The 23,905-nt window shown below is 41.0% G+C and overlaps 1 protein-coding gene across 4 annotated transcripts in view; it reads left to right on the top strand.

Annotated features, from left to right (window-relative positions):
• Positions 1 to 12,853: 12,853 nt before the first annotated feature.
• The window catches only part of swt1 (SWT1 RNA endoribonuclease homolog), a 32,064-nt gene continuing 21,012 nt past the window's right edge, over positions 12,854 to 23,905 (top strand). Inside the window, exons 1-11 of one of the 4 annotated variants that reach the window (XM_085138553.1) lie at positions 12,854 to 12,976; positions 13,355 to 13,427; positions 15,301 to 15,374; positions 15,502 to 16,159; positions 18,408 to 18,528; positions 19,042 to 19,143; positions 19,540 to 19,731; positions 20,416 to 20,509; positions 20,949 to 21,190; positions 21,418 to 21,566; positions 22,575 to 22,713. In XM_085138553.1, the coding sequence (XP_084994679.1) occupies positions 13,359 to 13,427; positions 15,301 to 15,374; positions 15,502 to 16,159; positions 18,408 to 18,528; positions 19,042 to 19,143; positions 19,540 to 19,731; positions 20,416 to 20,509; positions 20,949 to 21,190; positions 21,418 to 21,566; positions 22,575 to 22,713 (1,840 nt within the window). In that variant the 5' untranslated portion in view covers positions 12,854 to 12,976; positions 13,355 to 13,358. Of the gene's footprint in view, positions 13,165 to 13,354; positions 13,428 to 15,300; positions 15,375 to 15,501; positions 16,160 to 18,407; positions 18,529 to 19,041; positions 19,144 to 19,539; positions 19,732 to 20,415; positions 20,510 to 20,948; positions 21,191 to 21,417; positions 21,567 to 22,574; positions 22,714 to 23,905 lie in introns of all 4 variants that reach the window. The other 3 variants (XM_085138549.1, XM_085138552.1, XM_085138550.1) reach the window with 3 other exon arrangements.

Genomic DNA, 23,905 nt, shown 5'->3' on the forward strand with positions numbered 1-23,905 from the left:
TGCATCACTGTCATCACACTGAAACACGCTAATCCAAGCAAGCATCCAATCAGTTTAATTACATTTTTATTATCATTGAAACGTTTATTGCTTTAAAACATTAGATATGCACATAAGTATGTTTAATCATTTTTATCCCTTTTTAATATTCTTACAAGTGTTTTGTAGGTTCAGGTGCGGAGTTATCGTCATTATTGTTGTTGCTTCACTCATGGTTGTGCTGAATTTTATCAGCTTCACTTCCAACATAATGATCTTTATTTTCATCATCACCATCATCATCACCACTGTTGTTAGAGTCTTTTTGAAGACCACTTTTATTCTGCTGTGAAACAAGAAACAAGAACACTGAGATAATCTTGCTGTTGTCATCAGTGCTCTGATAGTACTGCCTCGTTATGAGGGCAGAAACATAATAAACAGGCCAAAGTTTACTTTAATGTTCTGTTACATGGTTACAAATACCAGGCATGCAGACAAAGCAAAAGGAGCAGACAGAAAGTCCAAAAGTCCAAAACTAAGACTAAGGAATGCAAGAAGGCGATAAGGACATATAGACGATCTGTCAAATGCTTAGTGGACAAGTCCTGCTGTGAGGAGAGAGGCGGTGGATTAGGTGACAAAGTAGCACAGGTGGTAAAGGCAGAGTTTATATCCCGTATCACTGATATACCTTTATCATCAATACTTTTCTCCCTTTTCATAAACATCTTTTCATATAATCAACATCCTCGTCTTAAAAAACAAAACTGAAAATTGCATTTTCAAAAAACTCAAACTGGATCCATGTGACATGAGGAGAGGTGCTGCGGTGAAGTAAGAGAAAGCATTTATGGCCTAATGGTTTGCATGGCAGGGTATAGTTTTAGGCCTATTAACACTCTACCATTACTACTATGAAAAACAACCTTTCCTTTATAGTCTGGGAATGCTCTCCAAGGCTAATTACTGAACTAATAAAAGCGCCTTTATTAATGGGAGCAAGAATTAAAGAATGTGTTGAGGTAGGTGTCTGTCACACAGCCAGTCAGTGTGTTAGTCACCACTTTCTGACAGAAACCACGGAGCCAAGTGGGGTTTTCTAGGACCGAGGCCAAGTCGAGATGCTGAGGACAGAGAGTTGAAAGCCCTGTTTGTTTATATGAAAGCGTAACCCAGCCGAGGAGTCATCTCTGCTGGCAATGAAAAGCAGAAAGAATCACCTAGCTTTTGATTTAGATGAAATGGACTTGTATAAATATTTAGTAAGTACTGGCAGGACTGTTTTTGACCCTGCTGTATAAAGCAGGCTTCTCATTCTGTGTCGTACGGAAAGGCATACATACTGTAGGTTGGTGTAATGTCTTGGCTTATTAACCATTTTATGGCGATGTATTTATAGACATTTGCTTCTTTTAGTAAAACGAAAAGAAAAACACTAAAAGATATTTCGTTTATTTTCATGTGATTTATCTTTAAAATCAAAGAAATCCAAACATCTGAGCTAGCATTGTTTCTTTGTAAGTTCCTTTCTTTAGCATTTCTTCTTTTTGAATGTCACTTAAATGGCTCATTACTTAAAACTACTCATTACAAATTCAAAGCTCAGCTACTAATATGTATAATGTGTTACCACGTTTTGATCATTTCAATTAAAGATCAATATTTCTTCCCAGTTTTTCATTTGAAGGTTTCAAGGAATGCCTTTCCAAATGTCCAAGTAGATACAGATTGATGATGGTGACACATGTGAAGCCACACTGTCCATATCATTATATATGCTCGCACTTATCTCAGACAACCTAAGCAGCTGAAGTGGTTTTACAGAAAGCGTCAAATCAATTTCAGCAGCAGTTTGCTTTTATCTACATCTAAGAATAACATTTATATAAAACACCCAGCTCGTGTTTCTGAAGAAACCATTAGCGGTGTAAAACCTCTCACCAACACATACTCAAACATCACACGCGTGTGCATGATGCACATTCACACTCACCACAGAGGCGTTCACCGGCTGCTTGAAGCTACTCGATGTCAGAAGCCGTACGTGTTTGAACAGAGAAAGAGAAAGGCAGAGATACAGAAAGCTAGCAACAGGTAGAACAAGTGTGACACAGAAACATTAGACATGTTTCCATTTGTGTAAGAGTCATTTTTCCCTTTAATGTTCACAAAGAAGTCAGAAGGTTTTTTTTCTGTGCCATAAGAAGCCCTCTGATGATGAAGTCTCGTGAATCTGACATTCATCGTACCACATAAACACATTTTATCCCAACTAAACCCCCTCAAAATCACCTGCCTCCAAAACTACAAAACACAGAAACTGTTTCCAGTTTCAAAGCTAATCTTTACATATTTAACATGTCACTGATCTAATCGAAACACCGTCATCTCCTGAATCCCCGTGCATTTAGCCATTACAGTCGCAATTCCATGTTGTTATCGTTTATGTCCAAGACTACTGAAGTGGTCAGAGATTATTCCTGCAGCTGGCACTGCTTACAGCTGATCTGACACTGGTCGCTTTTAGGACTCTTCAGCAGTGATGGTCCAGCAGGCCAGAGACGGTTCATTACAAATGCCCAGGAACAAAGACAGAGTCTTTTTCTTGAATACAACAGTCACACCACACCATGAAATGCCTCTGTTGCAAGTTTGAATATTGCGTTCATAAGTAGAATTTTTTTGTACCTAAAACAACTCATTTGAATAATAGTTGATGGGATTGCTACAAAGCAACATATCGCACTGAAATATATGTTACTGTCAGATGTAGTCACCATCATCATCATCATCATTATTATTATTACAGAATAGATTAGAATAGATATAATATAATAGATTTTATGCCTAATGGCACTGACGGCTGCTCTCTCCATGTCTTCAATGGATCTTGAAGCCCTCTGTTTTCCTTATGTAGTTTCTTAGCATGATGGCTTTCCTGCAATGTCTAACATATTATGAACTACAGTTGTAAATATATGATAATAATCTGGTGCAAATCCTCTTCAGGTTCTGTTGGAAAATATCTTGGTCAAATTCAAACTTAATGATTTAAAAAAAAAGCTTTTGATCTTGAGTTACTTATTATTTTACAGTTTTTAAAATAGAAATCGACTCATATGTAATGCTGTGTTATTGCAGATGAACTTGTTGGTCTGGAGCAGCCCTCAGCTGTAATGCATTTAGAAGCAGATTGAGCACATGAGCTGCTGTGTTTGAATCTCATGTGTTATTTTATGTAGCACTGCCACCTGCTGTTCAAACAGATGAACTACCAGATAAAGTAGGTAATTCTTTCTTGGTTTCCACAAGAAAACAGTGACAGAGCTCGAACTAAAAACAACTCTCAATGCAAAAAGACTGATGTTAAGAAAATTAATAGTAATATTCTGTTATTAAAACACACTGATACTTTAAAGACAATGCAGAAGTGAAATATGTCTTAGCTGAACACAGACCTTCCTCTCTCTGCTCAAGCTGTACAAAACCCAAATAGGGTGTCCCCGACATGGGGGCGCTCCTGTGATAAACCACAGTAGAAGACAAAGTGTTGAGTGGAAGCAAGTTTTTAAACTTAGAATCAAAAGGTGTACTTTATTTTTTCAGTGATAGAGAAGCATAGAGAAGGTCACATGGAGTGGCACCATCTTTGTGGATCTAGAGAAAGGATATGATAGCTTGCCAAGAGTCTTTTTCCGTGGCCTCTCCAAACTCCTCCCACACCCGAGGTTCTGCCTTAGCTACTGCCGATCCGCGTTCCGGTTGGCCTGTTGTTACCGATCTGCTGCCTCCAAAGCCCCACAGGCTAACCAAGCCTGATAGGACTCCTTCTTCAGCATGATGGTTCCCTTCACCTCTGGTGTTCAACATCTGGTTCAGAGGTCACCACAACAGACACCAACTACCTTGTGGCCGCAGCACAATGCAGCAGCTTCAGCAATGGAGGTTCTGAACATGGTCCATTTGGACTCAATCTGATGATATGATTACAAAATCGATCATCAACCTGCTGCCTAGGGTGTCCTGGTGCCACATGCACTTGGAAACCTCTATGTCCGAACATGATGTTATGGAGAAACTGTGGTTTGCACAGAAGTCCGGTAAAAGAACACCGCTCGGGTTCAGAGCCTCTGACGGGCTGTTCCTCCCAATCACGCCCCTCCAGGTCTCACTGTCATTGTCCACTGAGTGTTGAAGTCTCCCAGTAATGACAGAGTCCCAAAGTGGAGTGTCCTCAAGCACCCCACTTAGGGACTCCAAGAAGACCGGGTACTCCGAACTGTTGTTTGGCATAGGCGTAGATCACAGTCAGGAACCGTTCCCTGACCTGAAGGCGCAAGGAACAAATCCTCTCGTCCATCGGGGAAAATGTACAGCCAGCAAGCCGAGAGGATATTAAGATACCCACCCCAGCCCGCTGTCACCAAGGGGAACTCCAGACTGAGACAGAGGCCAGCCCCTCTACAGGAGACTGATTCCAGAGCCCAAGCTTGGTGGTGAGGCCCAACTATATCTAGCCAGTACCTCTCAACCTCATGAACTAGTTAGATTTCTTCCCCACCAGAGACGTGACATTCCATGTCCCAATCGCCAGCCTCGGTAGCCGGGGAACAGTGCTACGGTCTCTGCCCCTGGTTGCTGCCCAGCACATACACTGTACCAGACACCTAAGGTGCCTCCTGCTGGTGGTGGGCCTACAGGAGGGTGGGCTCATGTCCCTTTAGAAGTTGTGCCCGGCCGGGCCCCATGTACTAAGGCTCAGCCACCATGCACTCGCCCTTGGGCATCCTCCCCGCGCCTTGATCCAGGGTGGGCCCCCGTTAACCCTATCCCAGGTAGGGTGAACCGCTCCCTTGAACCCTTCTCATGGGGGTTTTTAAAAATCGCTCTTTGTCTGGTCCCTCACCCAGGACCAATTTTCCATGGGAGACCCTACCAGGGAGCAAAAGACCCCTGGCAAAATAGGCCCTGGGATCCCTGGGACATACAAACCCCCCACCACAATAAGGTAGCGATTCATGGATGGGGTTAAATTTTACTACTGTAAATGTTTTAATTAAGTACATTTAATTTATAAATACAATAAATTTATTGATGGTCATATTATATTTTTTTATTATATTACTAATGTGTGATGGACACCAGTTTTGTGAAGCACATTAATTAACTGCTGTTCACTAGCTAATCTTAAAAATTACTGTTGGCTACAGAAATGCAGCCTAACAAACCAGGTGCAAAGTCTCATTGACATTAAAATGTGTTTTTAAAGAGAGGTCTGGCCAAGAGAGCAGCAGAAAATGAAAGAAATATAACATCTCAGTTTATAAATATATTTAAGGGACCAGAAGGACTGGATTAATGACAATAAGGGTACAATTATAGAGTCATAAAGATACTTCAGGAACAGGTCTTTTTTTTTTATTTTACATTCGCTAAATGAACTTGCTATTAGCATTAGCTACAACTCCGTACACTTGACATGACAAACAAAAAATGGGAAGCGCATTAAATTAAATTAAAACAATAATATCAGCACATTAGATTAAATTAAAGCAGTAAAATAAGGGTCAAACAGCGTTATAAGCCAAGGAATGAAAAGGGTTTAAGACTTGTTTTAAAAATGGACAATGAAGGGGCCTCTCTAGTGTGCAGGGCAGGTTATTCCAGAGGTTAGGAGCAGCAATAGAGAAGGCCCTGTCCCGTCTGAGCTTCCTCTTGAACCTGGGTGCCTCCAGAAGCAGCTTGTCAGCTGACCCGAGAAACCTGTTCAGAAAGGATGAAGAAGCTCAGAGAGGTAAGGTGGGGCAAGACCATTTAAGCACAAGGAATCACAAGGTCCACTAGGACCAAACACAATCACCTCTGTTTTGCTTGGTTTACATTTTAAAAAAATTAGGGCCATTCAAGTTTTTATATCCTCTAGAAATACCAGAAGCAGTTTAACAGAGAAAGCATCTTTCTGCTTCAGAGGCAGATAAATCTGGCAGTTGTCGGCATACCAGCGGAAGGCTATTCCATCCCTTCTAAGGATGGCTCCCAAAAGCTGTAAATACAAGGGAAATCCAGGGGCCCTAAAACTGAGCCCTGAAGAGCAGCAGAAAATTACTCATACCCTTAAAAAGTTAACACTAAAAGTTATGTCAGACAAATAAGACTAGGGATGGGTACCGGTATCCGGTGCCATGATGGCACCGGTTCTGACATAAACGGTAGTAACCAGACCGAAAAGCAGCGCACATTTCGGTGCTTTATTTCCTGAGCTGTGATACACTTTCTTCTTCCTTACATTTGTATTGGCGGTTGGCAAACAACTGAAAGGTGCATTACTGCCACCAACTGGTATGGAATGATACACTTTAGATTCTAGCCAATCATTTTAAGTTTCCGAGAATAGTAGGCGGGTCCAGGTACGTACGTTCTTTTAGAGCAGAGCTACAGATTAAAAATGTCCAAGGCGAAGCGGTCGAAAGTCTGGCTGTACTTCACAGCAAAAGATGCAAACTCAGCAGCTGCAACAAGTGCTTTAAGGTGATACTGTGATACTGTCAAAGGAGGTAACACCTCAAATCCGATGAAACACCTGGCGACGCATAGTGTTTTTTTTTAAAGCCGAGAAATGCGCCGTATTTGATAGCTTGCTGCGAGACCTCACACCGAGCACATCTACTGCTTGTGGGTTGCCTGTTATCGGACCCGGAATTAGCAACATCCCCCAAAAACCCGAAGAGGAGAGTCCTGGCCCCTAGCCCTGCCAGTGTAGCAGAAATGATGAGGATGATGATGCAGCAGCAGCCGTTCTTCTCTGCGTGAGTAGCTTAATGTTGTTCGTGTGTAATTTACGTTGAGTAGGCTAACCACGTTATTACATTAATGCATGTAAGGTGAACAGCAAACACCATCATAGCTACATGCGGCTGTCTTCTTGTTTGATGGCAGATACTCCCTTCACCCTGGCCAAAAAGGCTAAAATGACCAAAGAAAAAGTGGAAAACAGTTAAACATGAGAGGTTTTTGGACAAAGTTTGTGTTTTTTTCCATTGTTTAAGCACTGCTTCCAGCCAAGAATGATACCATATATGCCCCATAGCTGCAGAAAAGGCTAACATTGTTATCTTTTTACAAAAAAAACAGCTGAACATGAGAGGTTTTTGGACCACTTTTGTGTTTTCCATTCTTTAAGCACCGGTTTGAGCACCGTTTAAGCACCGGCACCGTTTCAAAAGTACCGGTTTGGCACCGGTATCAGATAAAACCTAAACGATACCCATCCCTAAATAAGACTCAAACCAATTCAAAGTAGTACCACGAATGCCTGCAAGATGGTGTAAACGAGACAGTTGTGGTCTACAGTGGCAAAAGCAGCTGCTAGGTCAAGGAGGACAAGAACAACATGATTACCAGAATCACAGGTAACAAAGCTATCACTAAATCTCCAAGATACCATTCTCATTTAAAAAAAAAAATCAATCAATTAGGAATATACATTTTCTCCGTAATTTTAGACAGAAAAGGCAGCTTGGAGATAGGCCTGTAGTTAGCCAATACAGTGTGGTCCAGGGCAGGTTTCTGCATGCTAATAATTAGCAGGCACCATAGCTGGACTGGCCATCCCCGGTGGGCCGCTGGCGATCTTTTGTTTTTATGGGCCGATCGATTTTTTTTAAATTTTTTTTTGGAAGGGTATAAATAATGAAAGGTGTTGGATTGGCCAATTGGTCATGATCGACTCTGGGCTGGACCAATTACAGCCGAGGAGGTCGGATGCACCCGCCCCCTTGTTTAGCAATCTTATAGACGAACTAAAGAAAATGAAGAACAAAAAAAGGAAAGGAGGTGCAGAAAAAAATAGGGCCAAAAAGAAACAAGCCCTTCAGGCAGACGCTGCCAAATGTGTAAAAATAACTGCATTGTTTGGTGGTAGCTATGGCATCGCTTCCACAGATTTAGCAACATCAGCAAGTGGTGGAGGCCTTTCACTTCTGTCCTGTTTTTCAGGGCCCCATATAATTTCTTCAGAAGTAAGTACTGTATATGATGCCAGTATTTCCCCATATTTTCTAGATACTGTATTAGTACTGTGTGTAAAATGCCATCAAAAACTCAATCAAGTGTTATTCTTATTCTTCTTTCTCACCTTTCTTTCTCTGTCTCCTTTCATATTTAAAGGTTGCTGTGTTAAAAAATATATTGTGCTACCATGCTGTTTTGTATTGTACCAAGCAGTCTTTTTTGTTTCCGCTATGTACTGTTTAAAATCCAGAATAGGGAGAATGGTGTAGGTTTAAGTTTATTAGATTGATACATATATACCAACAAGGCAGTGTACATCAAAGCAGTAGTTTTCATGCAAAGGCTTTATGGTTTTTCCTATAGGGCTTTGGAGCGTGATGTCACGGGGGTGGGCGTGGAAAGGATTTTGGCCTGATCCGCCATGTTCGGGGTCTAAGCGCAAGCGACGAAGGAGCGAAGGCACACACAACAGCCACGGTTTGTTCTTGCTGTGTGGTCCGCTGCAATGTTCGATCGCACGACCGGCAAGAGAATAAGCTTGAAAATGGTTTATCTTTTCATTCTTTCCCAACCTGGAAGCAACATGAGGCAGCTCGTGTATCGATGTTAGCAAACGAAGGCGTCTAGCCTGAATAGCAGCTGTGAGACGAGCTCCAGTTCTCTTCCATCTCCAAATATCTGTTGGTGCTCCAGACATTTTCATTCCGGTAAGTTCTAAATATGTTCATATCACTCTTTATAGCCTATTAGTTTTATTTTCGATGCACTCTGAGCTCATAGAAAATTAGAACAAACATCCTACTGAGTGATTTTGCAGAACTACCTTCTATTTATAGAGATGCTAATTATTTGGCATCATTGCAGCAAACCAGCCAATGAAATGGATGAAATATCGTGACTGGGTTCCAGCGCTACACAAGGGACCTGCTTCAAACATACCACCATGCCAATCAGATTACTTCTTCCATGTGAGGGTGAAGAGGTGACCCTTCAGGATAAGATGGTGAAGGTTTGCTGCATTTGGTGAACAGTGTGATAATAAAACCAGGGAAAAATGAAACCTGCTCCTGTTAAACATTCCTAAGTCTTTTGCTGTATAAATAGCGGTATTTTTTCAAAAGATACAGTAATTAAGGTAATATTAGTAGTGGGTGATATCATGTAAACACTGTCATGATTTTATGTAAACATTTTGTCACTTGTAAACTATAAATGATATGGATTCTGCACTGTAACGGATGTGATGTTCTATAAAGTGGTTTTAATAATAAAAAAAAGGCAAACATTAGTTTGTTTCTTTATTCAATTTTTGAACAGTGGGACTCAGTCAGTACATATAAAGTAAATGCAAATTATTTACACAGCAGTGCACTACAGGCATAAATCTAGACCCCTAGATAAAACATTATGGCATTATAGCAGTGACAACTCCTCCACAGTAGCAGGTGTGATTTTTCTTTTTTGAGGACGGCTCCTTTTGCCTTTCAATATAGATGGTCTGTTTATGTTTTGATCAAGAGCCTTTTTTGGGCAGCTGAAGAGGAGAAGTCTATCTTATGGCCAACCTCTGGCTGTATCTTGGTCACATTACCCAGCAAAACCCAGCATGCAGGTTCATCTGTAACAGTCCTTGTGCCACGGATCCGCACTGTTGCTTCTACATTAAACAGAAGAGCAGTGACGTGGCTGCAGGTCTCCACGACTCCGGCCTTACAGGTGCAGTGGGCGGCTTCAACCTTCCCTGTGATGCTCACAGTGACCCATGGCTGCAATGCTGGTTCATTCAGTCTTTGAGAGTGCAGGACCTGAAACACACAAAGTTCATTTAAAGACAAGAACTATGAGCCAAGGCAGACTACTTTATCATAAATGTAACAAAGTTTTTAGAAAGTTAGCACATACATGTTTCATTTCTTTATGTGTCCATCTATAGAAGGCTGCATGTTATAGTGTAAATCTGCCTGTTCTCTGTCAGAAACCTGCCTGCAGAAAATGAACCTAAAGTATGTAATGCAAGGATGTCATCACTTTAGAGATGGAGAAAGCATAAAGTGACAATTATGAATCACTTAATATGATAAGGAGATTCTGCAGGTCATTAATCAATGTATAAAGTTAAAATAAAATGTATTTTTAGTGACACAGGATACAAATATGGAAGCAAGATGTATAATTAGAATTATTTATAATAAATATGAATAAATCATTGCAATTTCTTTAACCATAGAGAATAACTAAATCCTTCAGGACAATGTCACATCAGTGCACTGAACTCACTATGTTATCCCTCTAACAGAGCCTCCACATGTTCTCACTGTAATTTCCCCTCATGAATGAATTTATGCTGCACTAATCTGAATGTTTGCAGGGAAATCAAACGCATTTCATACTCAGTACTCGAGCTGACTTACCTTTGTTTGAATGACGACTTGTACGCGCTGACTCCACAGACAAGGTACGAAAATATGTCAGGCTACGTCAGTAGCGGTTGGTCTTCAGGGTTTCTACTCCACGGCCGTATTTCATACGGGTCCACATTTCCAATGCACGCTATTTTCTGCAAGTACCGCCGCTTCGCCTCTGGATGTAATCGGTCTCTATACCGTCCGTTTCTTTTGAGCTGCTTTTAAGCATCTTGTAATCGTCGTTCCAACACAGTGTGTTTGTTTTGATTCATAGACCCCGAACATGGCGCCGCGCTCCCACAATGCATTGCGGCGTGACGTCAACTCCAAAGCCCTATAGACAGACCACGTGACTTTCGCGCATTGCATGCCGGTAACTCGTGGCAAAAAATCCAAGTACCGCATCAAATGCAAGCATTTGCAGCCCCGCGAAACGTTCATTCTCCGGTTCCAATACCTTCTTACTTTTTCTTTGCCCCCCAAAAAAGTTATGTACAAAACGAAGGAGAACAATGCCGGACCGTACAAAGACAGACTTGATGAAAAGTCAAAGAAAAGATACGAGGAAAAAATCAAAGGAGTGAAAGGGTTAGACCCTTACGAGCACACAGAGTGGACAAAAGACGTTAGCGTGCTGCCCAACTTTCACCACGCTCATATTTATAATTATACGCTTCTTGGAGTGAGTGCATACACTCATGAAGTTTAGTAACTTCAGTCACTGCAACAAGCCCAGGTACAGTTTATGATGGGTAGGATGGGTACAGGACCTTGAAATGCACCGTGTAGAACGAAAGACCATCGTACGCATCATAAGTTTACCAGTCTCACAAATCGTCTTCATAAATACACATTCGTTAACCGTTTATTAATAGGACCTTTGAGCTCAACGGTAATTAATTAGTAGTGGAAATAATTTCTGGTTCATCACAGAAATGTAGCAGTGACAATAATATTGTATGCTGTAATCGTACTGGGCAATTAGTGATACAAAACAACTGTTTTATCCTGTGAATAAAAGTATATGTTTTTGTCAGTGTACCATGGTAATAACAGAAGCGAAACGCAATATTGTGTCAGGACAATTCACTATTTATGCACAATAAACAAAGGAGCATAGCGCGACCATTTCTGTTCAGCGCCAGACTTGCTTGTAACCTATATCACCAATTATGTTATGGAAAATGACGTACTAACTACTACAAAACACTGACCTTTGTGGGAATGCTTGGAGCAGACTAACATGTGAACTGGAGTGTTCTGGGACGTTATATTTGGTATATCCAGGCCATCCGTCGGCTCCTTGTTACTTCGGAAACACGGCTTAAACAATTTCTCTTCCACGACGTAATCCGATAACAACCGATCTCTTTTCCCGTGGCTGTCATGCAACAGGCGTTTCCAATGTTTGCGTGTATTTTTTATGTGTAATATCTTTACGTATGTTGGTAAATAGACTTCGGTGAACAGCGTTTACAAAGGGGCTATATATGGAATTAAAAAATTATCTGTTTTTTCAAGTATCTTTACAACTCTGTGTTATTGTACTTACATTATAACCAATCCGGTCCTTTATCCCCACTTTAAATATTTTTACAGAACTATTGTAATATTTGAGCCATTTCTGCTGTCCAATACTTCTTACAAAATACATTTTTAATGTTAATGGGATTTTTTTTAACGGCCTAAATAAAGGTTATATAAAAATCACTGCCAAAGACTGATTGCGGCTTCTACCTTGTTACACGAATGTTGTTTGTAGCTCAATATGATTTTATGTCATCCATGAGGGATGCATTTGACATATGTTTCACATATTATAGCCCAACAAGTTACTTATAGCAATTTAAATACGAGCAGTCAGTTTTTGGCAAATACCGGAAATCAGTTTTTGGCAGACAATCACTTTTTGGCACAACACCGGCTATTGCAGTTAATAATACAACAGTTTCTTGCCATTTTTGTGTTTCTTTTTATCACTGTGTAATTAATTTCAATTGAAAGCTTGCGTGCGCTAGTACCTCTTGCCACAAGTTCCCAGAATCCTTTGCGGTTTTACCCCTGAATGACGTCACGTTTTTGGTGGGCCGGTCTCTAGTCAAAATGCCCGGGCCGATTTTTTTGTCCCAGTCCAGCCCTGGCAGGCACTACACCGGATATTAAAGCTGCCCTATGCTAGGCAACATCTCCTTAAAAAAATCGTGAGGGGCAGGATCATTTGGTCTCGGATGGCCAACCACATCCTCTAAATAAGAAAGAGTCACAAGCTCAAACTAGTCAAAAACAGCAGAGCAGGGGATGGAGACAGAGGGGTCAGACTCAGGGGCAGAGATGAGAGCTTTTTCAATAAAAAAGAAAAGAAAAAGAAAAACACATAAAACATTAGGTAGTTTATGAGAGGCCTCCAAACAGCCAATTTGTGGAGCAGGGCATCAATCTGTTCATGAAACGCTCCAGGAGCAACAAACGCACGCGCAGCTCTCCCGTCCAGTCGGTGGCAGTCACGTAGCAACTGAGAAAAAGTAGAAGAAGAAAAGCCGGAAGCGCTGTGGATGTTTTGGAAAACAGTCGGCTCTGGGGTATGGAAACTGAGCTTTGTAGGAATGTGACGTTTGCTCACATTTGACTTACTTTATGTCCCTGAAACAAAGAAAGCGACCTCTTCAGACAGTAAGGACGACATGTAGCGTGTACGGCTGCGGTTTGCTGCTTCTTCTTCGTGTCCGAGATTAAACTAGCTAACGGTAACATTTAACTTTAGACTGCTGTGAGTTACGAGTTTAACACTCAGCTTATCTCGGCAATATTTTATAGTATTAGGACGCGTTTAAGAGATTAAAATGCGTCTTTTAGTTTAGTTTCGTTTTATGTCAGGGTGACGTGTTGGTTTAAATCAAGCTTGATTTTTGTGTTTATATTCACCGGAAACGTTATTTCCTCTTTAATTGCCTTCACAGGAAAATGCCTAAAAAGGCCAAAAAGAGAAAGCACAAGAAATCGTCTTCGTCCTCAAGTGAAGAAGACGAGAGGGTAAGGTTACAGCGTTTGTGTACTGTCGTTGACTTTGCTGCTACATGACATGAATACTGTCCAGTCACAACAATGATTTATTGAATACACGCGTGGGAGATGTATACAGTGTCTTCCTCTGCATAGATCTCAACTAGGAAGCACACAGCATACTGTTTTTGTATATCAGGGTTCAGCCCCTTCATAAGCAGATATCATAACATGCATCAGTTGCAGTTAGTGACAGTTAGATACACTTCCTTTATTGACAAGCTTCTGTAAGACTTAAAGAGCCGTCTCAGCTGTCTTACACTTCAGGTGTTTCTCTTCATACTCATCTGTGGCACATCCCGAGTACATACTGTACTAACCTTTGCTGAGCAGGCACGTATGCAAGTTACAAGCAGAACGTTTCTTCTAAGGCCCTAAGCTTTGCACGTTCAATAGCTTCTAGGTTAATATGTCACTAATAAAAGCCCTGTTGTATAAAAATATATTTTCCACAATACGTGTGTGTTAGTGAGATGGATGTAAGAGTGAAGCTGGATGAGTTTACATGCCTGGGTTAACCATCCAAATTGAGGGATAACGCACAAGAGAGGTGAAGAGAAGTGCAGAGAGAGTAAGTTAGGAGAGTAAGTTTGAGTAAGAAATAAGATAAATAAAAGTAGTCCAAACTCATTTTGATTTAAAAGCCAAGGAAGCCATAAAAGTGGGTTTTGAAAGGGTTTTGAAAGTGTCCGATGTTGGGGAGGTCCTGATGTGAGGGGCAGTTTGTTCCACAGTTCAGGAGCAGTCACAGCAAAGGCTCGATCTCCTCTGTGCTTTAATTTGGACCTTGGGACAGCTAGAGCATTTGATCTAACCCTGATGACAGACTGACGCCAGAGTAAAGACTATTACAAAAGTCAAGGTGAGATGAAATGAAGGTATGAATGGCTCTCTCTCAGTCTCTGAAACAGAGGAATGGCTTCACTTTTGTGAGTGGAGATGAGTGTCAGGGATGATTAGCAACAAGACTGAAAGGGAAGGTTTACAAGATGATGAGAGAACTGCTGTGACGTGTGGTCTGGATACAGTGATTGTTTGATTGAGCCGTTTAATTGTCACTAAGAATGTTACACGTACATGCTGTGAAATAGGACCCCCTCCTGACTGTACATACGTTGCACAAACATTAGGTTGGTAAGACAGGTCAGAGAGAGGTAGGATGGAACTTCACCCAGACTGAGCTCCTGATGGGAGAGCAGTTTGAGAACATGTCTGAGTACATGTGTGCGTGTGTGGATCATGTATTCAACTCGAGAAAGAGAGAGTGCCCTTTCACCTAGTTTTAAGCAAAAGTCAACAATCCTGAAGCAGATGCAGGTGACCTTGAGGAAGTAGGACGATGGGGCAGAGCCGTCTTGTAATCTGGGAGAATTTGTTGTTCCAACTTTGGCCCTGGAGCTTCCAGCTGGTGAGAGGAGGCAGCATGAAGATAGTGGGTGTTTGGGTTTGGTTTAGGGCAACAAAAACTGCATCCCAATTCCCAGTGGCACTAGGACAAGACAGGAGGCGTGGCTGGAGGTGCCAGAGTTAAAGGTTCCTAAGATTTTCATCGGAAGGGATAAGAATTGGGAAGAATGTATCAGAGAAATGGCTCAGGTTGAGCAGTTTGGAGACAAAATTGGTTTCGACATGTGCAGCATAACTAAGCACTACCATGACAAAAACGTTCAGAATATGAGTGACAGGGCACTGGAATATTGCAATGTTTTCCTAAAAACAAGAAGTCCCTCATGTAAAAAAAATATCAAGAAAAAATGCAATTTCTTTTATTGCTTTTATTTCAGCTGTAGTCTGCCTTAATTGTTGCATTTCACAAAATGTTTCATGTTTTTTATGTTATCAGATATCCAGAGGACAATATGCAAGCAGCAGTTACAAAACCGCCAAGAGGAAAGAAGTTTTAAAGAGTCAGAAAAGGTTTGATGGAATTTATATAACCATTTATTTATTTCTACATTTTTTAACTGGAAATTAATCATGTTTTTATATTATTTAAAAAAAAATGTTCTTACAGCATCGTTTCTTTTTATTCTTCAAAATCTAGCTGTAAAAAGGACAAGGAAAAATCCGTTTCTTCTTCTGTTAAAGATGACTCCCAAAGCACCCGGCAGATCAAAAGACCTGTCTACAGATTGTCAAAAACACAAGCAACAGAGCAGAAACCCGTTAATAAGGACAGACAATATGCAAAATCCAAACCAGACTTTGTGGCATTCCATAGGGATCATTGCTCCAGTAAAGCAAAGAATTATGTTTCAGGGAAAGATAAAACTGTCACTGGAAGCGACATTGTGGAAAGAGGATACTCAAAACTCCGAGCAGGTGCAGTCCCTCAGAGAACAGAAACGAAGTCTAAAGGTGGGTTCGATGAAAGGTCTTCCCAGAGGAGCCAGTCCAAATTAAACAAGCCTCGAGTGGGTCCCAGTTTAGTTTCTGCTGAAGTGAAAGAACCAAGGCAGGATGTGCAGAAGAGGAACTGCAGAACTGAGGACCCACCGAGGACTGGAAATCACAGCAGGTATATCAAGACCAGCAAACCTACCTCCTCCACCTCTGCTATAGAGATGTGTCAAAAGCATGAAAAAAAGGAGTTAAAGCCCCAAAGAAGTTTCTATAAAGATGATGCAAACACGTCTTCTGCCTCCATCTTAAAGAAGTCTTCCACTTCAGCCAAACACAGTGCCTCGGAAAGCAGCTCAAAGGTAAATTTCACATCAGTGTCCCGTGGTAAAGTTCAGTCATCATCAACTCCAAAGCAAATAAATCCTGGCACATTATCGGGAACCATTAGAATGTTTTATTAGGCTCAGATATAAATACACCAAGACATCATCTGCATACAGGGCCACTTTGTGGTCTTCTCCACTTATATGAATACCTTTAATACTTTCTGTCTTAACCATTGTGCAAGTGGCTCTATATATAAGAAGAGGAGCAGACATTACAAATGCTTATCACTACACTGTTGATCTTCCCTGAGATTACTATATGCCTCCCTTCTTAATAGGCCTCAGAAATGTACTCAAACTGTACTTTTTGTGATGTTAATATCACAACTCCCCTCATCCGTCCATTTTTAGAAGACGAGTAGTATGCCCTTTTGTAACCCATTCTTTTCAGCTTCTCATGTTCTGATGCTGCACGTTTTATTTTCGATAATATCTTACTTCTTTAACTGGACTTGAGCCCCTTTTACATTAAATGAGACCATCTTAATGTCCTGCATGATCGTATGGTGAAAATGTGCTAAATACTTTTCTTTAAACTTGTGCATGGACAGTTTCTCTCCCTCAGAAAAAATAATGAACTCAAACATTGAATAAAAACAGAGATTGGGGAAAAAAAACAAAAATAGTTCTTCCAAGAAGAAACGAGCCCTGCATGACCCAGTAGGGGGTAAGCCTCCCCCTCTTTGCTGAGGGAAGGCCTTAGTAAATGTCCACACTCTAACAAGTTTGTCTAACATCCTGACTCAGGATCTAATTTTTGAACATAGTTATATATTTTTAAAAAAAAACTCCACAGTTATTACAAAGAGACAGAGAGAAAAGAGAAGTAAGAAACCGAGTTAACGACTCTACTAAGTAATGTGACCATAACCATGATGTAATATCAGATTTGTAAAACAATCTGAACTCTTCAGTCGTCAGTGTCTCTCCTGAACACCCGAAGCTTCTCTGCAGCGGATGCTTTGGCTTTCTTGTGTATGATCAGGCGTCACTCCGGCTTGGTGACCGCGCGCCAAGCGGGCGGCAACTGAATCTCTTCCTGCTGTCGGGTTTAGCGCGGTGATATTCGTTGCGTCTTTTGAAGACCTCATTAGGGTAGTCGTGGTCCGCAAAAATCGTACCCTTCATAGAGCACCTCCTTCTTCTGCCATGCGCTCCGAAGAACATCTTCTTTCGTGTGGGAGTCCCCAAACTTTGCAATGGAGCGGGGCTTTTCGCGGTCAAAGCGCAATGTGCTGTCTGGTCACTGGGAAAGCCCAGCGTGTTTTTCAATTAATTGTCCAAAAATGTAATTATGTCGGCCCTTTCTTAATCTTCACATATTCCATATATCCAAAGGTTGTCTCTGCGCGCTGCTTCTAGGCTAGCTTGACGTCCCGTCTCTTATTTAATGACGATGCCGCCTGTAGCGCCGTCTCAGTCTCTTTGATCCGTCTCTGCCTCTTCCACTCTAGCATCAACTCCTCTTAACTCACGTTTAATATCCGCCTGTTGTTGGTTGTTGTCTTTTCTGAAGTCGCGTAGCTCTTTCAGGATATTCGGGAGGGTGGGCTCAGCTGTATCCATGCCCTCCGTGGCTAACCTTAGGTCAGGAGAGTAGCTCCAATCCACGTGGCTTTTCTGTTTCCTCATCTGTCGGAGTTGTGACTCTCTTACTTCTTGTGACTACCCCCGTTTCCATATTTAAAAGCAGTCTCCACTATTATAAGAAGATTACCCTAGGGGTCGTTTAAACCATACAGGGAAAAAACAAAACAAAACAAAGCCTGCCGTTAAGAACCGGAAGTTCTTAACGATTAATTCTAGCTATGCAACGAACCCGAAGTTCTTCAGATCTTAAACCAAGGTTAAAATTTGATGCCAGGCCTTCTGGGTACGGGCAGCTCCTGCAGACACCTGATACCAACACTGACCAGGTAACATCACTCATTTAATGTTGATCCATGCTCAGTCATCTGGACCTAGCATCTTCAATGGGAGAAACCTTTCATCACTCATCCAAGTGACTTCTTCAGTCTCAGCTGACTGCAGGTTTTCCCAACCTTATAAACAGGACATTTCCACAATAAACCAGCCCACTGAATGAACAATCGTTCAGTGGGCTGGTTTCAGTTCATATTGTCCACATGAACAGAATCAACCTTTTGGGATCACTCATTTAAAACAGTAAGAAAGAGCTGAAGGATCGATGTTTGTTTTTAAATGGATGGCTTTTCCACAGATGCAAGTGGTTGAAGCGCTTCATCTTGCCCGCTCTGAGAAGAGATTGGAGGTGAATGTCTTGAAGAGCTATGGGGAACTCACCGCTATGGACATAGATTATCCCGAAGAAGGACCTGCAGGTACGTAAGCGTCGTCGCTTTCCTAAAGACGTCCCAATTTTGTTCACTCATCATGTGTTCAATTTTAAATCCCACTTTGAGGAGTTTTTGGTTATTGTTTCAAAATTTCAAGTCAAGTATGTCAACTTTCAACTCACTAATTCAAACATCTGTAAGTGACAAAATTGAAATAATAACCCAAACTTTCAACTTGTGGCAGAAGCAATTTAACACATCTAACCCACTCGTAACTTGATCCATAATTTGACGTTTTTTAATTAATCCTTGTGTGACACATAAAGATTACTATATAAGCATCTGATTTATATATTTTAACATCTGATTTATGGTTTTAGTTATTAATCTAACAACATGGATATCTGATAAGACAACTGAGATGCTCAGCTCAAGTTAGTCTCAAGTAGTTTCTGAAATCGGTAATATTATTTTTTGTGCTATTTTATTTATTGTTTTGATCATTTAAAAATAACCAAGAAATTACTGAATTCAATCCAATGTTTTTTTTCTTCACAGGCAAAAAGTCGTCTCAGCAGGACCTGATCCTTGTTCTCGACACAAACATTCTCCTCAGTCACCTGGATTATGTGAAAAAGATCCGCTGTCATGGCCTCGGAGGTGTTTCACGCTATAATTTGCTATTAAAGCAGTAACTAATATTAACGGTGTTTTGTAGAATGATTTATAACATTTCATGTTGTTAAGGTTTTTTCAGTCATGAGTTAAATGCTTAAGTTATCTTCAAGCAGTGTATTTAGCCTTTTATCTTGAAAATTGTCTCCATAGAACAGCGTATTGCATTTTTGCTTTCCCTAACATAACATAATTTAGTTTTTAGACTCTATGATCACGCATCTGCTCCCAAAAAATGATTTCATTCCAGGATCAATACAGTTACAAGAGAACTGAAGAGAAAAAAACGTTATGATCACTTCCACATTGTCAGATTGTATTTTTATGGATAAACTAATCAGTACTGTCTGCTTGCTCTGTGTTTACTTCATGTTCTGTTAGGCCTGGGCTTCCCCATTATCGTCATCCCCTGGGTGGTGCTTCAGGAGATGGACTCCCTAAAAATGGGAAGAGGCCTGTCAGGCTCCGTGGCTCACCTGGCGACTCCGGCCATCTCTTACATTTACAAGTGTTTGAAGAGCCGGGAACCTCGCCTGTGGGGCCAATCTATGCAGCAGGCCGCAGAGAGCAGCAGTGAGTGGGAACTTTGTCTCTATTACACATCCATTAGCCCATGTGAGAGCTGCCTGATAGGCTGTTGGGTGAATTGTTGACTTGATAAATAAATAAATGTCACCGTCACCCTCAACAACAGCGAGCACATGAAAACCTTCTATCCATTACAAAGGAACGTAACCAGCATGACAAGCAGATCCCACCTGAGATGTTTTCCACGTGCCCTAATTTCTTCTTGTTGCACGATGAAACTCCACTTGGAACCTTGTTAACATCCAACCATGCAAAATATGATTTTTTGCCATTTTTCAAGTGGTCTGAAACTTTTGGTCGGGACTGTATTTTGTCATTGCTTGACTCCTCTGCACAGACACTAGGTGGCACTAACGCTGAACTCTTTCTCAAGAAATTAGTCACCATAATATACATTGTAAATATCTCAAGGGCACATTGTATCCGTGCATTTATTGCTGTGTCGATATTTTGTTACATTTTAAACAAGATCTGACAAAGGAGATGAGGAAGAAATATTTTGGGTTTATTTTGGAGTCTCTACGCCTTCAATATCTCTTTTAAAACAGGCATGAAATCTCCATCTTGTGTTTTCATTGTTGAGTCCTCCTGGTCTTTAACAAAGGAAAGACACACTGTGTTCTTTTGTTTTTTGATGTCATGTTCCTGTCTGTCTCCCCTTGTGTGCAGACGGTCTGACTGCTGAGAATAACGATGACAGAGTGCTGCAGTGCTGCCTGCAGTACCAGAGGCTGTTCCCAGAGTGTGCTCTCACCTTATGCACGTGAGTTATCCCTCCTCCCCCCCTACAGTAAACTGCTGCTGCTGCAGAGTGTGTCCTCTGCTGATAATGCACATGCATGTGACTGTGAGTGGGTCCAGCCAGATAGTTCCAGTTGGGATGAGAGAAAGAAAGCGAGGGCCAGACAGCTATTGGCAAAGAATAGATGCGCTGAGCACGGGAATGTGAGTTTAGTTTAGCAACTTATTGGCTCCGATTTTATGACGCAGCTATTTTGTTTTGTTTTCATCATTTTGACCTATTTCACTGCGCTGTTTCCTGCTGTAGTCATCGGTTGTTTTGCTAAATCAAATTAGCGTGCAGACAGCGTTTCAGTGTCGCACAGTGAATTGATAATGAGTGTGGATGTCTGTGAAAATAAATCGTCTTATTGCTTTATCACTGCCCCCTGATTAAAAACATGCTTCTATTCTGTCATCAGCAATGATAAGAATCTGTGCAGTAAAGCCCTCCTGAGTGGGGTGAAGGCACTCTGCAAGACTGACTTGGAGGAAGAGGTTGGGAGATCCAGACATGGCCTTCAGATCACTGGAGACATTCAGGCTTCTGTGCCACCGCGCAATAACCCTCAGGTCTTATCACCAACGCTGAGCACGAGGTGCCCACCGGTTCAGCCACACGGTCAAAAGAAAGCGGACTTTTATGTGGGAGTCCTACACAAAGGTGAGCTGGAGGTTAATGTGTTGCTTCATCATCATGCAGTAGTTAATGGCACATACTATCTATGTACTAGGAATCCCCCGCAACACATGCACTTCCTGTTTTCCTTCCCTCCCTTCCTATATTAACTGTACACAAGAAGTACACAGAGTTAGTATTACAGATTACAGATGTATCTACTGCCTGAAATCACTCAAACATTTAAAATACTCGTATGTAACTGATCACAGACAGCAAGCAGCTCAGTGAAGGAGACGAGGAGAGGACAGTTAGGGACCTCAGCGGATGCATTTCTGCATTAGAAGACTGTCTGAGGGAGGTGCTGTCTGAAGTTTTGCAAGTGGAGATGAAGGCTGCTTATGATGACCTCTGGCTTGAGGTAAAATAAATAAATATGGGGAATTTCACATCACTTTTTTTTTTTTAAACATTTATTTATTGGTTTTAACCGGGTTTACATGGTGCACCGTGAGCAAAAAAAAAATAAAAAAAATAAAGTAAGAATAAATAAAATAAATAAATAAAAAATAATAAAGTAAAAATTAATTAATTAATTAAATAAATTAAAAAAACAAAACCACAACAACAACAGAAACAACATAATAATAGAAACAAAAACAAAGCAAACCATAACAAAAGGGAAGGACAGATATACAAATCAAGTTAGTTTCAGGCTGTTAAGTCCACAGTGTGTAAGTTCTCCAGAAAGTTGTAGAATTTTGACCATATAGCCTAAAACTTGTCCAGTTTATTTCTTAATGTATAAGTTATTTTCTCCATAGATAGTACAGATGTCAGTCCATTAAGCCATTGAGATAGTCCACATATTTTTTGATTTTTCCAACACATAGCAACACAGCGCTTGGCTTCCAAAAGTCCAGTCGTTAACAGAGCTCTATTGTTTGCAGCAGGTACAAAATTATTCGGGTATATATTTAAAATACATATTTTAGGATGAAGTGGAATCACATCACCAATAATTTGACTCAACAGATTTAATACCTTTTCCCAAAAGATTTTCACATGTGGACACTCCCATATACAGTGAAATAAAGCGCCCCTGTCCACTCCACACTTAATACAGGTGTCTGGGATGTTTGAGTTAAAATGATGCATTTTTGACGGAGTAATATATTGTCTTGTTAACCATTTATATTGAAGTAGCTGAGATTGCACATTAATTGAATTTCACATCACTGACTCTAAAAACAGGTTCATTAGTTAAATGTTAGGTTGTATCAATATGCTGTTATAATATAAGAAGTTACTTTAGATACAAGAGCATGGGTACGGTGATTGATGAGCTCCTCATAAGTGACATGTTCATTCTGTAAATAAAACTGTAATGTAAGTAATTGGTTCATGATATCATTCTTTGCATTAACAGATCGTTTATTTAAAGCCACCGTGGACACTTCAGGATGTCTTACAGTGTATAAAAAAGCACTGGATTGCTGTTTTTGGCCACCTTATCCATCGGAAGAAGGAGCAAACTGTTTTAAAGCTCATCAAATTTTTCAACTCAGGTAAGCAGAAATATAGGTGAAAATATACTCTTATGTACTCAGTGGTTACGAATAGCGAGTCTGTTATTAGCCTTATTTTGGAGTCTTGTGTGGTGATTTGAAGATTTAACAGGCAGCATTGTTGTGAAGGACATCACGTCTGTTTCTTGGATCTCGCAGGCTTGAATCAGACGTTCTAGATGAAAGCATGATGACGACAGTTTCCTAGGAGCTTGTGTCCATATTCCCCTGAGAGTAAACAGCAGAATTTAATGTGTATAAAGGCAAATACTATATAATTATTGTAGCTCTGTAGTCATTGCAATGTTATAAACTGAAGCTTCTGATAGTCAGTTATGCAGAAAGTTACATTGTTAGGCGATAAAATGTCCAATTTCTGATACTCTGCATTATTTGTATAGAAAACGGTGCTTTCCCTGCACCGTGGCAGAGAGCGGTGGTGAAACACTGAGTCATCCCTCGAATGTAAGCCTTCCACCGTGGGGGTGTGATGTTGTCCGCCCTGCACTGTGCTAGAACCCTAAAGAACTGCGTGCAGAATCAGGTCATTTGCTAAAGTAGGAGACGGAAATGTGGGTCAGGAAGACGCTGAGTCGCCCACTGCAGCACGTCTTACTGCTGGATCCCCTTTGTGTATTCTTACAGTGCTGAGTGTGTGTGTGTGTGTGTCTGTTTCTCATGCTCTGTGTCCACCTGTGTTTAGCTGCCCAATCATTTTTAATCCAGGCAAGAATGTTAATAGATTAAACAGTGTGGTTTTGTCCTTGCTGTGTGTTTTTGTGCGTGTTTGTGTATCCTTGGTTCACATGCTTGATTTCTTGGTACCACGCAGCCTGGCTCTGTGCCAGGAAGCTGAGAGAAGGGCGAGCAGAAGGAGGAAGGGAAGGCTGGATGGACTGTATCTGAGGCTAAGAACAAATCTGGGAGTGGAAAAGTACTGCGTGTGATTTTCTGGTATCCCCGAAGAAGGCTGTGGGTGTGTGTGTGTGCCTGTGAGCGTGTATTCATATCTTTGTGGGGACCAAAAATTGGAAGTTTAGTATACTTGAGGGGACCAACAGCTGTTATGGGGACCAAAATCCTGGTCCCCAAAATGTGGTTTTAGTGTCAGGGTTACAGTTGGGTTGTGGTCAGGTTTAGGGTACGAGTTAGGGAAAGCATTATGGTGATTAGATGTTTGTTTTTTAAAAAT

This window comes from Neolamprologus multifasciatus, chromosome 17 (genome assembly GCF_963576455.1).
Source record: "Neolamprologus multifasciatus chromosome 17, fNeoMul1.2, whole genome shotgun sequence".
NCBI classification, from domain to species: Eukaryota; Metazoa; Chordata; class Actinopteri; order Cichliformes; family Cichlidae; genus Neolamprologus; species Neolamprologus multifasciatus.